Here is a 15788-nt window from a genome sequence, read left to right on the forward strand (position 1 = left end):
TCATTCTACAAGGAATTTCTCCAGAAATTGCAAACCCAAGTGAGGATAAGCAGTTTGAATAATGGATAGATGGAGTACAATTGCTACTGCAACATTCTTGTCATCTCAGACTAGCGCAAATGCAATAGAAAGCTACGAGGTCTAAGACTGTCAACATTTATCTGTATTTAATGGTTATCATGGATAGTTCTATTCAATCCTATCTGTGTCATATCAAATCTGGATGAAGTTATTTGGTGACATGTAAACAAAACCAAAAAAACACTGCCAGAACAGATTAGCTTTTTTTTTTTTTTTTTTAATCATCAGGACTGTCAAAAATGCACAAACACAGTTTATCACGGTTGTCAGAGATTCTTTGTTCACGCTGGCTTGGGACACAATTTTGCCAGTTTTCCCGAATGCTTCATACTTAAACTACTGGTTGTCGTGTTGCTGCTGTCTAGGAGCCAGCGGATGTTGTGTACTTAACACGCTCACCAGGAAGACACTCCCTTGTGGTTTATACCAGCAAACATTTGCTTTGGTTCTTCTAATGGGGGTGGACAGTGCAACGCCCGAGGGGACGCTAGTAAGACGAGCAGATGGTAATCGAACACACGTCTCTGTGTGGAGGGAAATTACAGGATGGATATATAGTGGATGCTCTAAGGGCGATCTTCCAAAAAAAAAAAACACGGAGCGCCACTCCTGTCATTTCCCACCTTCACATTTGATGCATTTTAGGAATAAAGCATTAGACGGATGTGAAAGAGGCTGGAACAGATTAATGGCATTTACATTCATTTCAATGAAGAAAGATGATTTGAGAAATTCCCCACTGTAATTAGCAGCCGGGAATATGGTTTGATTACAAACGTAACATTACACACCTGTTCTTTTTCTTCTTGGCATTTCCTACATGACTAATGCAATCTTGTTATGTGACATTTTAATAAATCCCCGCTTGACCCTTTTTTCCTCCTTTGGATGCTTATTTGCAATGTGAAATCCTAAATAAAGAAGAGCAACCATCATCATTCTTGCAAAACAAGAATGAGCTGCATGAGTATTTTCTTCCTCCTGCTTCTATTGGAATAAACACACACACACACGCACGCACACGCACTGACACACACACGTACATCTGGTGGCTCACGCCGAGATCTTGAAGTGATCTAATTTCAGTCCCCGGGTGCAGGAAGCGTTTCCTTTTTCCAGAGAATGTTCTCCGCCATTATGTGCTTTCAGAGATTCGATGGAGAGCCAAGAGATCATCGGTCAAACCAAAGCTCGGTAGGTATTTTTAGTCGTTTTCAAGACGTGACGTCATGGTGACACTCTGACGCATTCACGGGAAATGTGCAGTTTGGACTGTCAGGTGACTCTGCAAAGTCAAAGGATCAGGATGTGTGCGTGCGTGTGTTTGTGTGTGTGTTGCTTGTTTTGGGGCTTTTCCAAAGTCACTGTGCACGCCAATAAACATACAAAACCAATTTGACAGCTCTGATACGATTATGAAGTTCATCACACAAATCTGACATCTTTCCATGAATAAAGTTGTGCTATGGAGTTCATCCTCTCTTCTTTTAAAATCGGTTTGAAGTTTTCTTTTTTTATACGAGTCAGGGAAAAAAGAAACTCCAAATCCATGAATATAATTGTTGTTTTTTGAAGCAAAAAGGGTGTCACGATACAAACAAAAGGCACAATTTTCTCAAGAATATAGTCTTATTTATTTGAGAATAATTGCATTTTTCCAGACTAAAGGCATATTGTTACAAGAATACGGGTATATTTTTGAAAATTCACTTGTTAAAACATTACTGTGCTCTCTGACGATTTTGACTTTTTACCTCGATGAAAAAAGTTTTTGATCTTGTTAAGCATTTTCTCCCCTCGCTACTCTTCTCTGATTAAAATTATATATATGAATATGTTGTCATAACACTGTATGATTTATTTATTGAAAAAAAAACCTTTTGAATTCTTACTTGTGTAGTTAGGTTTAATTGGTAACGGGACCGCTAAAGGGGCCTTGAAAGGACCCCATAAAGAGTACCCACATCAATAAAGTTTGAGAACCTTTGCTGTAGATATTGAGTGCGATGAATTGCTGCATCTTGTCAAGACAAACACGGTGTAATTTATCGGTAATCCGTGGTGACTGCGCTCCCAGTCTGTTTTGTTCTCATCTGTGAGAGATAAAAAAAACACAGAGGATGCGTAATCATGAAACTCCGAAAAAACAAGATAAAGATGACAGTTTAGATAGGAAACTCCAAATATTCTTTTTTTTTTTTTTTTTTTTTTTTTTAGTTTAAGAAACAAAAACATGAGTGCCATCGCAACAACTCCAATATCCTTTTCTGTGGATTTTGCCGATACTTTGGCTTTTTACATAGGATCCTTTGAGTAATATATAGGCAAAGGGAAAACATTGTAAAGGATGGCATTGGACATTTTGAATCCAGAGTTCAAAGCAAACCTGGTGCATAAGCATTTAGATGTTATGCTGCACATAAATGGAATTATGTGCAAAATTAACTGAAGTTAGCCCCAAGTAAAAATGCTGTTAAGTCCATGTTAAAAAAATATGCTTTTTTTCACCATACGTATGATTAAGATCTTTTAGAGCATTTCTTTAATCAATTTTTACCAAATTGTGCTTTTGCGCAGTATGCTCTTTTAGTCATTTTAATCAACTAGCTTTTGTTTCCTTGAACTTGCTTTGCAATGTCTTTCATTCTTCTGTTCTTAAAGGTCTTAAATTTGCCTCAAATGTTCTATTTTGCCTTTAAACGCGAACGCCAACGGTTGCTCATGACTAAGTGAAGCACATTGAGTTATCTTGTGTATGAAATGCGCTGAAATAATAAAGCTGCCTTCCCTTGCATTCAGTGCCATTCATACAAAACTGCGTATCGGGTAACCAGTTTAAACGTCAAACACTGCCATCTGTAGGAGAGGGGTGGAACAGCACTGATCTAATTGTTTTCATTCGCATGTGATCTGTCGGACTTAAAAGCCAAAGTTAAAAAAAGGTCAGCGCCGTCACGAGCAACATAGATTTTTATTGTTGCTGAACAACCGAAACTTTGCTGCGTCTTTTTCAAATGGTCCGCCCGTTAATGTTTGTAGCAACAAACAGCTCACTCCCTATAAATCCAATGTTCTCGCTGACTGATTAAAGCCATTTGTAACTGTATCGTGGCTGTCGCCTGTGGCGTGCACTTTGGAACTAAAGCAGATCCATCTTAGTAAAAGCATGTTGTCCATAGAGAACAAACACACAAACATCTGCCATGAATGCAAACATGACCAAATGGAAGATGACAGAGCGCACATAGAACCGTGTGGCGATCCATGTTGCAATCATGCTAGTACTTGGGCGCATATATTTGTTTTTTTCCTGGAGGAGAAAAAAGCGGAGTGCGCAGGAGCTGAGGATTCTGCGAAGTACTTGAAACTACAAGATTTTTTTGTGTGTATGTCTTTAAATAGCAAAAGATCCAGTGGCCTTTGCACATAAACCGGAGCCGTAAAGTCCCTCGGTTAAGGTTTATAAAATTCTGAATATTATGGCTTGGTTACTCGTTTTCTAACCTAAATGTGTGCGCCATTCGGAATAATGGTATTGCACGGGACACTCTATGTATGCTTAACCGCAAAGAATCTTGGTCTTTGCCGTACAGGAAATGCTCACGTGCACGGTGTTTGGCGTGCAACCCGCCGGAAATACACATCACAGGGGCAATCCAACCACTCAGGCCATTTAAACAGGTTCTTCCAAATTATTCAGAAATCAGAATTTTGACGATAAGACGAATATTGACTGCAGGTAAACGTAGTCACAGAGTATTTTGTAGGATACAAACCAAAGTGGCGGATTTTCCGTGTCTGTTCAGACATGGGTTCTATTTTTGTGGTTTGCTCATTATGGACATTTCTACCAAATTTCATGTTGCTGAACTAAACAAACTTAATGTCCAAAAGTTATTTTTGGGGTTCTTCAAAGCAAAATCACCGATTTCCTGCGCATTTTCCTATTAAATCAACAGCAATGAACAAATAGAAAAACAGATGTTTAAAACACCCTAAAATAAAAACCGTTAAAAGCACTACTTTCTAATCTCCTTCCCAAATTTATTACAGTAATTATACAGTCGTGAACTTATTTCCTACACAACTTCTGTCACGCATTATGAACAACATTTTATTTTCATTTACATATTTCCTGACAGAAAAAAAAACAATGTACAGCATACTTACACACCACACGTATATCAAGCCCCATATGAAAGCATTTGAACATAAAGGAGGTGTGAACCTTCTCTTGGGTCCTCCCATGATGCTCAGTGCTAGCTTGAAAAAAAAAAAAAAAAAGACTTGTCAGGAGACAACGTAACGCTCACCTCGCCTCACGTTCACCCCGAGCGCTGTCATGCAATCCATCTTGTCGACAATGCGCATGCACTTTGCTTACAGCTGTCTCTATTCATCCGCTCTCAGCCTGCCAACCTCTCTGCTCATCTACCTCCTCCATTGTCTCCAGCCACCTTGCGCTGCTAATAGAATACTTGATTTGTCGCCATATGTAAACAATGCAGTTGCAGTGAGAGACAGATGAAAAGTTAGCATTAGATGCAATCGTGGAAATGATGCGAAAAGGTCCGGCTTCATAAACCAATATGGCAGAATTTCCTTTGGCTCCCCGTTCTGGAGATTCTATTTGCGGAGTCATTCATGATAGACATGCCAACTAAATCCTACTGTATGTTGCCAAGTGAAACTCGCCGTGGGGGATGCATTTTCACAGAATTCTGAGAGGTGATGCTGAGTCAGTTTTTGGGTGCTTTGAACCAAAGTGGCAGCCTTTCTGTCTTTTCAGGCAAGAGTTCCTGAAAGTTTTTTTGTGGGTCTTCTCATCATAGATAATAAAGCAACTGACTACATTTTCTGTTTCTAAGGTAACAGGTTGTAGTTACTGAATTTTCTTGTCATTTCAATTTGGGCCTACCGATTCAGTTTTGGGGGATATGGAAACTGAATGGCATCCTTGAAGCGTTTGGCTTCTAGAGACTTTTTGTGAGTCAACTCTTGATAAACACTCCTACCAAATTTGATGTTGCTCAGTGAAATTTACTTTGAGGGGTATTTTGTTTTTCAAATTATCTGATAAAATATTGGGTTTTGAACCAACATAGCTAACCTCCTGAGAACGTTAAAGATTTTTCATTTTTTAGAGGGTCCACTCTTGATAGACAAGCCTTCCAAATGTCATGCTGCCACGAGAAACTGACTTAAAAGGATGAATTTTCCAATAAGTCAGCAAGGCGATACAGCTATTGCTTCAAAAAAATGGCAGACTTCCTGTGTCTTTGAAGGCATGTCTGCTTGAAATTATTTTTTAATGGGTGCAAACTGGGGGTGGTTGTGGTTTACAAAAACAAACAAAAAAAAAATCACTGGTGTCAATTGTGGGGAGTGGACTTCAAACTGAAATAAAACGGGTTTGGTTTACAAAGAACTAGTTCATTTTGAGCATGGGGGAAAGCCCACATTTTTTTTTTAATTGTTTAAACTGCCACTGTGTTCAGAAACTGAGACCTAAGCATGAGAACACCCAACAAATGTGACACATCCACACGCCGGCTAAAATGATTGGCCCTTTAATTAATTGCATTATCATCAGCAAACACTCTCGCCGCCACCAAAAAGCCTACTGAGAGAAGTCAGATATCATGTGATGGTGTGCTGTGAAGCTTTGCTTGGCTCACTGCAGCAAAATCAACAGGCCGCACGGCCACAGTGCCCCCTACTGGCGGACGCAGTCATGGCAGCCATGAGAGAGGAGGGAGGGCATCTGTGGCCTCCCTTCAGGACACGAGGATGTGTTTGCTGCACTTTTGCATGCTCAATTTCAGGGCTGCGTTTGACGGAGGGGAAAACGCTCGAGACCAAACGAATGTGACTGAAATGGAAAATAGGTGAGGGGAGCATCAGAAAGGATTGGAGCGGTACAATAAATGGGCTGTTATGGGTTTAGCAAGCACACTTTTATGACCCGAAGGTGACATTATGTAGCTCTTTATTGACAAGGATATTGAGTCACTTGGCCATCATTGACAAATGATGCAAGTCATGATTAAGTGGAGTTGGAAAAGATGAAAGATATCATGATAAATTTCTGGGGTCACAACTTAGAATTTGCAGAGATGGGCAGAGATTGACCCTTCTTACCCGTCCTCTATCTCGTTCTCGACCCTCCGGCCTTATTCATAAAAATTGTCAGCCCCCAAACTAAGTATCATAAGTCAGACCTGTCCTTAAAGATGCAACGTGTAATTTTGTTTCTTAAAGCGGCACTCTAAATTATTTTGCCTCAAAATCTCTTTACAATAGCCTTTTCATTTGACCATTAGCACTTTGGCTGTTCACATTTTTTCAAGCATCTGGAAAATTACAGTCAAGAACTGGGTTTGAATTTCCGATTAGAAATTCAAAATTCTTGCGGAGTGCAGCTTTAAAAAGAAAAATCATTTCAGCCAAGCCAATGTTGGCGGAGGTGACAATGCTCATTTAGAATACCAGCTCCTCTGACATCTTGTTGTATTTTAGGTTTCACATTTCATGTCGACCGTCTGACATCCAGGCGCTGGGGAACCAAAAATGACACATTTTAGGAATGTGCGGAGCATGGCCCTTTGTCTCCTGTTTGAAAAAAGCTAACTCATATTTTGCATTTCAATAGCAGGAAATATTTTTTTTCAACACTGGCTGTCCTCTCAAACACAAACTTTGGAAGCCGATAGCCTACGTCGGGGATGGCCAACTTGCCGCACGCAACCACACTCGAGTTCATACTTGATTAATTACCGCCCCCCCAAAAAAAGCAAAAAAAAAAACGAAAAAAAACAAAAAAGGATTTGGGGTATTTATTTTTTTTCAAACACCAAATAATCTTGAGAAAAGGCTGATATTCAATATATGGTAATGGGAAAAGAATCCCTGCGAAAACAGTAAAAATCCAAAATATGACAAACATTTAAAAAAAACAAAACTATTTTTTTAAATAATCAGCAAATATGCACAACTGTGAATTTGCAGGCTGACAGGTTTGGACTTAGTTGCACTTACACTGGGCTTTATACTGCCCTATAATACGATGGGACTCGGCCAAATATATTTTTGCGGCTCTGGAATGATAGGCAGGACAAACATAGTACTTCAACATAAAAATTTTGAGTTAGTTAATTTTTGTGGGGGGAAAAAATCTTTTCGAAATGAGTGCTTGCACTTTAATGTTGATTTCTAGTTCAATAATTTTGTGGCATCCACAATTTTTGGGTGAGGATAGTGGATCTTTCATACGTGCATGGAAAAATATATAGATATTAAGAGCACATACAGTATTTTTCCATGTGTAAAATGACATTTTGCTCAGATATGCGTTTAGGAAGTGTAGTGCAAGAAAAGATACACGCTGCATGAAATCAGAGGCTCCCTCATGTAACTGATGTCCTTTAAAGATTACAATTAGTGACAATATACGGGCCATTTGTGTGAAGCAAGGCAGAGCTCACGGCAACCTACCAATCACACCTCATTCAATCATGACTGAACATTGTTTACACAAAGCAATCCAAACCGGTTTTCAGTTTTTATTTCTATTTCAGAAATAGGGCTATAGTTGCTCCTGTGAGGTAAATGCATACACACTGCAGGGAGTTTATATAAGAGTGTTCACCTTTACGAAGCAAAACGTTCATTGATCTCTCTCGAGAGCTGATTGGACGACGTCCATCACAGCAGAGAGTCCATCTGTTCTGTACTCATCACAGCACCACACTCCAAACACAAACGGCAGCATAGCATGCAGTGCCTAATCACAGCCAATACAAACACTTGGACCCATTCACGCTCATTTCTTCAATGACGCTCTGATTTTTATCTTTGAATTGCGATGATAACCATAGATATGGTAGAAGTACAAGGAACACGTCTGTCCTCGCTGCTCAGTACAATATGTCATAAGTGGCTTAGAGGGGCAGAATTTTGTAAAATATAAATCACAATGCAGAAGTTTTTGTGGTTCTAGTCATAATAGACACACCTCTCAAATTCCATGCTAAGGAATGAGCAGCATGTGGAAAAGGATAATTTTTCAAAAATTAGGAGGCACTTCAGAGTCAAATTTTCTAGGATTTTCAGCATGAGTTTTAGGCATGGATTATTTAGACTTTTTTGTGAATCCACTCATGGTAGACAGGCCTGGCAAATATGTTTCCAACTGAAACTGGGGGCTGAATGTTAAAAACTTACTGAGGAGGAGAATTCTTTTGGAGTGCCCGCAAACCAAAAGAGTCTCAAAAATAATTATATGAACATAACATGCAGTATGTGGCTTTGAAATTTGGGCATTCAATTAAAACTGAAATTTCAATCAATCAATCAATAAATCAAAACCATTTTGGATATATTTTTTTATTAGGCAAGAGACATCACTTTACATTGTTTACCATCCCCAAAAGGGGGGAAGCATAAAACATAAATAAAGCATCCTTAAAAAATGTAATAAATCACAAAAGCAACTTTTTTTTTTTACATTTGATTTGTTTTATACATAAAATCATATTTACATTTGTCTTATTTTTTACTTCACATAGACTGAAACAAGCAAGCTCTTCCATCTTTTAGTGCATTTTGTCGCTAACTCGTCAAAAACAAAACAAAACCAAAAAAAAAAAGGCTCGTGGCGCCTTGATTAACTGATTGTCCCTTACAGGAAGTAGAAGAGCTGGTTGTCCTTTCAAAATAAAGCTATTGCCAGCTACTCATTGTTACTTGCGCATCAAGTTGGAATCATTAGGTCACAGCCAAGAACAACATGTCATAACTTGCCCCTTGGTGCTTCTGGAGCATTCCGTTCATGACGGAAAAAAATTAGTAGCCATGACGCACTCCAACTTCCTGTCTGCGTTTACCTGTCCTGCAGGTAGCCAATAAATCAACTCAAATAAAATTAGAACTATTATTAGTGGCATCGTCCGATGTAAAACCGATGTGATTTTTTTTTTTTTCAGGGAAATCAAGGTCTATTTTTAGGCAGAAGTAAAAAGTAGGCTTGGGTGGTCCCAAATGTGTTTTTTTTATTCTTTGGAAGAGCAAAACAGTCTTCTTTATCTTTTATTGAGTATAAATAGCCACAAAATTTGGCGCTTTTTGTCACACAGTCAACATTAACAAACGGGTTTAAATTAATTAGCGATAGCGCAAGTACCAAGCATCGGAAACGACATTTCCTTTATACAAAAACATTTCAATTTGACGGTTAGTGCATTTTGTCCGAGAACAGAATTTGATGCAAATAAAACGGCCTTTAAATTATAGGCAGGTCAGCATTGTCATCTAATGGATCACTGAATATTTGTGGGGTTTTTAGGGTTTTTTTTCCAGAAAACTAAAGACTAAATATGTGCATGATGAATATGAAAAAGATTTTAACTCAAAAGCACGTCAGCGTGGTGCTTTTCGTCGCCAAATGTTACAGGCTTCAAATAAAACAAAACAGATATTTACTGATTTATAAACTTCAATTGAGGAAACAAGGAAATGTTTTTGTACAAAAAGAAAATCACAAAACTTGTCAGTAGGTACTTTTTGTCCGACAATGATTCAACATGAAGAAAAGAATTTTGTGATTTGTGTTCTTCATAGGGTCAACGATGTTGGATGCAAATAAAACAATTCTTAGATTTTTATCGGGAAACTAAATTTGGCTAGGCACGTCTCATCGGAGAACATTCAACATGAATACAAGAAGTACTAACTCTGAATTTGGTGAATCTGAAAAACAAGGAATGTTTTTTTGTATTTTCTAGAGAAACGAATCACAGAAATTGGCCAGACATGCTCTTTGTCAGAGAAGAAAATGGATTTTGATGAGGGTAAAATATATTTTTGTATTTGAAAAATACTATACTATATCCCAAAATTTAGCAGTACTGTAGATGCTTTTCATCAAACAATGACATTGGACGTGAATATTTTGTGGCTGAATCGGAAAACAAAATAAAATGGAAATTACATTTTGCTGTTTGAGCTTGTTCTGTTTCTTCACTCAGTTGTTGCTTCAAAAACAACTGAGATGATCTTGGTTTGGCAGCATCAAGATGTAGCCCAAACAAAAGCTAACAAAAAGCGAGCAAAGTGCTTATTGGCATGGCAAAACGATCCTTGCTTTTCGACGAATAGAAAAAATGTTGAAAATCCATCGGCTTGTGATGAAAGCTAACAGCCAACGATGAAAACTTTCTGACGATTCAAAGACTGACGGTAACTTGCGAGTGGCTTTTCAAAGTAATGCAAAGTTGTTTGCCTTCGTCTAACGGTATGTTTTTATTTTATTCTGGCATGCTTCCTTATGCGCGTGGCCTTTTTAAAATGAAATTGCCTTCTCTTCTCGGGCTGCCGTGCCATATGGAGCTTGTTGATATTCCCGTCTGTTTGCTGAGCGCCATTTAGACGCTCTGCCACGGCTGTGTATATATGTGTGCGTGTGTGTGGGTGTGTGTGTGTGCGCGCGCGCGCGCGCCAATCAACACACAAGCCCAAAACTGTGTTAACGGGATAGGAGGGGGGGGGAGACGGAACCGCCATTTTGTGGTCATTTGCTTACATGCTGCAAGTTTGGAGCTTCGTTCACACCACCACGGCAGGGAAGTGGAAATGCACCAGCACGTCCTGTGCGGCAGGCTAGCTAAAAAGTCTTGTTGTTGAGCGATGAGGAGGAGGAGGAAGAGTCAGCAGAAGAAGATCTCTCCATCCAGAGGAGCCTCGGAGAGGTGCTGGGAATCTAGAATTGGAATTAAATACAGTTAAGCCAGTTTTCTTTTAAAATAAAATACAACATATATGAATACGATATTTAATACTTTATTGCACTTTTTCCCCACTTGTATCTTTTTTGTTGAACATATTTTATTACGATGACTCGTTTTATGTATTATAAATCATTATCTTGCCAGTCGAGTCGGCTGGGATCGGCTCCTGCTCACCAGCAACTCTAATGAGCTTAAGACAAATAGAACACGGATGGATGGATGATTATTTTTTTAACATATTTTTGCGCTGGAAAAGTTACTATTTTTAAAAAAGATTTATCTATTATTCTTCACAATGTTTTTTTAAATAAGTGCCTATATGTTCAAATATTTTCAAATTTGTTATTATAGAATTATTTTGATAACATTATTTTTGCTCCACAAAAAAAAACAAAAAAAAAAACCTTTAGTATGTCCTCATGTAACTAATCACATGGCCTATTATTATTAAAAGCTGCGGACATGCTAATTTTGTGGAATTGTAAATTATGTTTTCAATGTGTATTATTTATTATTTTAGTTCATCATCTTTATTTAAGCAACTGAAAACCTGGAGGCAATTTAGGGTTCAGTGTTGTGCCCAAGGACAAGTGGCTGGGGCTCAAACCGCCAACCCTTCGACCACTGGACGACCCACTCTTCCAACTAAGCCACAGCCACCCCATTTTATAACCAAGGGCCATATTTCTGAAAGTGAACGGCTCCAAATTGCAGCCATGTTGGTGCTTTCGCATCTTACCATGGAGCTTACTATTTTTAATCTTAGGCAGCAACTGACATTTTTTTGGAAAAACATCACTCCCATTGTTGAAGAAAATAATAATGATTCTAATAATAAATTAAGCCGATGCGTACCTGCGGTCTGTCCTTTCACCTTCTTCTTGCGCTTGTCTTTGCCTTCCTTGCCACGATGCTTGGCGAGCTGCAGCAGTCCCAGAGCGGACAGATGCGTGCTGGCCTCACCCGATTTCAGGACGCCAGCCGCAGACGAAGATGAAGAGGACGACGACGTGAACGGGTTGAGGCCGCGCGTCTTAGCCTTGGAGCGCTGTGACGATGAAGACGAGGATGACGACGAGGACACGTCCGCGGGGTCCAGATCCAGAGACTGGCAGCTGCCCGCCAACTGGGACTCTTCCGAGGCGGTGGAGGGAGTCCGCTGCAAGTGAATTGGGGAAGTTTGATGTGACTGTGAAAGGCGGCGGACGGCGGGTTTCATCAATAACTGGCGAGAGGTGCAGCCACAATAACTGAGCATGACCTTGGATGCCTTTGATTTTTTTTTATCTCTTTGGATTATTTCTAGGCTGTGTGCTGATTTCCATTGTGCAGTAATGGCGGTAAGAGGAGCAACATGTTCCTGCACGTGGCCAAGCGCATAATGGATATTTTTGCCTCTGTATTGTTTCGAGTGGTTGTGTTTATTTCTACTAGGCCTGAAAAATTCTGCAAAATTAAGTCATTGCGATTTTTTCCCCTCAATATTGCACTGCGATTTCATATGGAAAAGGCTTTTTTTTCTAATGTATATCGCAACAAACGCAAGCAATTTATTCATTTTTATTACAACGAACAATATCAGACCTTGTATTGATGATTATACTAAATAAAGGCAAATGAAGCACTAATTAATTCATCAACTTCTTAAATAGATTGATGTGTTGCAATCATACAAACTAAAGTGCCAAGTTTGAACTTATCTACACCAGCTATAAATAAATAGTCACAGCACATGCTTGTGTAAGAAAAGTGTGAGTCAACCTGCTTGTATTATGCAACATCATCTGATTTCAAAACCTGACACAATCAGGAGGCATTACAAGCGGCGGCTGCAGACGACAGCGACGCCTCATCAATTAAATGAGGACTATCATCATTTCATCTGTCTTCAAGTTTCTTTCGTGAAATTGATGATGTAACTTTTCTCCACACAGACAAATTTATCTTCTGAATATGTGACCGTTGACATCCTTGCAGGGGGCTGCCATTCTCCAGTCAGCGTTTCGATTCGCTCACCTGGTGAATTATTTTAATTATTTTTTTATCCTGTGAGGCAAAAACAGTTAGCTATTCACCTCAAGGTCTTGTGAGACAGAAAAGCAACCATAGCGGCATTGTGCGGCAGGCTTTCAAGCACAGCATTGACGGCTGCGCCTCTGCTGCCAACGACCAGTCAAATCGCAGCCTTTTCTGATCGCAAATCGCCTTTTATCAAATTAAATTTATATTGCAAATACAATTAATTATTCAGCCCTAATTTCTATCATACAAGGTTGCACTCAGCATAAATAACTGTCACGTTTAACATGTGGCAGAGGTCTAAATTGGCCTGCTCAAAGTGACTTTGTTGTTCACCTCAGCACGTCGCAACTCGTCCATCTTGTCGAACTGCCTCTGTAGGGCCTCCCTGTCCTTGTCCAGCTTTCTCTGAGCGTCTCTCAGTCTCTCCAGGTCCCTCTGGTAGTCCTCCTTACGACTTGCCAGCTCCCGCCTCTCGTCCTCCAGTGTCCGCTGCTGCTTGGACAGATCCTCCTCCTGCAGTGACGACCGCTTAATTTATTGGTACTGTACGACGCTCAAAGTAATGAACTATGCGGATAGGTCGATTCAAGCCTTTAGAAAAAGGCGCTTCACTAAATATAGCAAATGGATTGTAATAATATGATAAGAGCACATTACTGCAACATATATAATCTAAGATTTTTTTTCTTCAACCAGGCCATTTTTGTGCGACAACAAAACTTTTCCTTGAGAATTTTAAGGCACTATAATTTATCCACATTTTGCTCCTAGTTTTGAGTCAGGTCATCTTAAATCAAGAAACGTTTACTTGTTTTAAAGGGGAAGTCAAACCCCCAAAATCATTTTGCGTAATATTTGCCTTCACCAGTTTAAACATGGCATTTTGTTTAATATTGTGTTTGATGAGTTAAGCAGCAAAATCCTGTTTTTAACTCTCTCACAGCCATTTTGTCATTTTTTGTCGACTGAAAATGACATCACCGTTGCTCAGCTGATGACCAATTACGGCTCACATGTTTTCTGAAGCTGACCCATGATTGGTCGTTAGCTGAGTGCTGAGCACCTGTGACGCCAAATGGCCGCTCCATGAGATGTACAAAAACGGATGGATTCTACTGCTTACCTCACATTAAATTCCTATATTATATTATAACTCAAACCCAATATTAATCAGAATGCAATGTGTCAACTAGTGGGGCAAAATTGAACACATTCTTGTTCAGAAATTTTTGGGGTTGACTTCCCCTTTAATAAGGCTTAATTTCAATAAATCCAACACAAATCTTGTTCTGTTGTCATTTTGCTCAATTAAATTTTGATATATTTCTCATTTCACCGCTTTGTTTCCAAGCCCAGTTTTTACAGTGCAACAAATGGCCCCACAGTACCTGCACTTTCAGCAGCGTCTCTTTGTCGCAGAGAAGACGCTCCCTGAGCTCCCACTCCTTCTCACGTCGGCGCCGCTCCTCGGCGTGCGCCGACTGCTGCCTCTGCAGTGACGCCAACTCCTGACGCTGCTTCTCCAGGCTCCGCTGCTTCTCCTGTTCGATCAGTGAGCTGGGCCGCGAGGACGGCCGCGCCGATGAGCATGCCGACGGCGAGCGCTCGCTCAGGGCCTGCCTTTGGTCCTCAATGAAGCTGTCCTGCTGCACCACCACTGCCTGAACAACAAAAAAACAAATGCATCAAACCTAAAGACATCATTTGCTGTCATCTGACGTGACCATGCATTCTCAAGCTGTCAGTCACATGCAATAGCAACAGGTGGCGCTACAGCCTTGAACAGTGGAAAAAAAATAATAATTCAATTACAAATCAAGTTGTTTAGGACTGAGGATGTCATACCTGCAGCGTGCTGAGCAGGAAGTACAGATTGGAGACGCTATGGAGCACCTGCTGTTGGTAAACACAACGAAATAAGCACCTCTGTCGCACACAATAGATATTTACGATACACGATTAAGGCGTATTGATTTATAGATGATATGCCATCCATCCTGCGAGATCAGGCTACACAGAGGCAAGCCTAATACCAACTCGGCCGGTTTCCATGTCAACAGTGGCCTAGCTAATCAGCTTAGCGACGGGAAGTGGCTTCTTTACCTCGCTGTTCCTCTTGAGCAGCTGCAGCAGGTTGGCGTTTCCTCCCTGCCGACACACACGCGCAAACACAAGGACAAAAATCTGTGTCAGTGTGCATGCACGTGAGGGTGTGCGTGAGGCCGTGCTGTTGTAAAAAGGAGATGATTATGTAACACTTACGCAACAAGGGGACCAAAAACTTTACAAGAAAACCACTAAGTTATATGAGTATTAATATCATTATGTGACGTGCGACCATCCTTTGTCCGTTATTCATGACAACCGACACTGTGCGCAGTAGAAATCAACTAATGATCACCATCGCTTTGCACAAGAGAAATGAAAAGAACAAATAGAAATAATCCATAGAGGCAGGTATTTCAACATCACATTTGGCATGCCAAGGGGTCCGCAATGTCTCCTCTTGCCAAATACGCGATTGATGAGTGCCATCTTGACGCTACGGTTCGATGGTGAGCTTTTTGTACCTTCTTCAGGACACTGTCGGACTCAGTCCGCCGCAGGTCTCTGGTGGAGTCCTCGCTCTCGTCTTTGTCTCCGTCTACAAATACCAGACAGACAGAACAATCAGCATCCATCTCACTAAGCTACATGCATGACATGAGCTAACATAGTTAACATATTTTAGCTCATAATAATGTAAAACCTTTTAAGTTGCTGCTATCAGAACTAAACTAATAAATAAATAAAATAATCATTTGTTGATTTCAATTCTGCACGGTGGCTGTTATAAATAGTATAAACATTTTTTTTCATGATGTGACGTCGGACTATTTCCATTCCCATCACTTTCTATAG

At 40.0% G+C, this 15788-nt stretch overlaps 1 protein-coding gene across 7 annotated transcripts in view; it reads right to left on the reverse strand.

Annotated features, from left to right (window-relative positions):
* Window positions 1-9114: 9114 nt before the first annotated feature.
* The window catches only part of akap13a (A-kinase anchoring protein 13a), an 89881-nt gene continuing 83207 nt past the window's right edge, over window positions 9115-15788 (reverse strand). For all 7 annotated transcript variants that reach the window (XM_088296010.1, XM_088296012.1, XM_088296011.1 and 4 more), the window contains 7 exons: window positions 15458-15531; window positions 14991-15035; window positions 14733-14783; window positions 14276-14548; window positions 13221-13400; window positions 11721-12024; window positions 9115-10837 (listed from right to left, as the gene is read on the reverse strand). In XM_088296010.1, the coding sequence (XP_088152136.1) occupies window positions 10785-10837; window positions 11721-12024; window positions 13221-13400; window positions 14276-14548; window positions 14733-14783; window positions 14991-15035; window positions 15458-15531 (980 nt within the window). In that variant the 3' untranslated portion in view covers window positions 9115-10784. The remainder of the gene's footprint in view (window positions 10838-11720; window positions 12025-13220; window positions 13401-14275; window positions 14549-14732; window positions 14784-14990; window positions 15036-15457; window positions 15532-15788) is intronic.

This window comes from Idiotropiscis lumnitzeri, chromosome 5 (genome assembly GCF_059441095.1).
Source record: "Idiotropiscis lumnitzeri isolate Australia: NSW breed Sydney's pygmy pipehorse chromosome 5, RoL_Ilum_1.0, whole genome shotgun sequence".
Classification (NCBI taxonomy): domain Eukaryota; kingdom Metazoa; phylum Chordata; class Actinopteri; order Syngnathiformes; family Syngnathidae; genus Idiotropiscis; species Idiotropiscis lumnitzeri.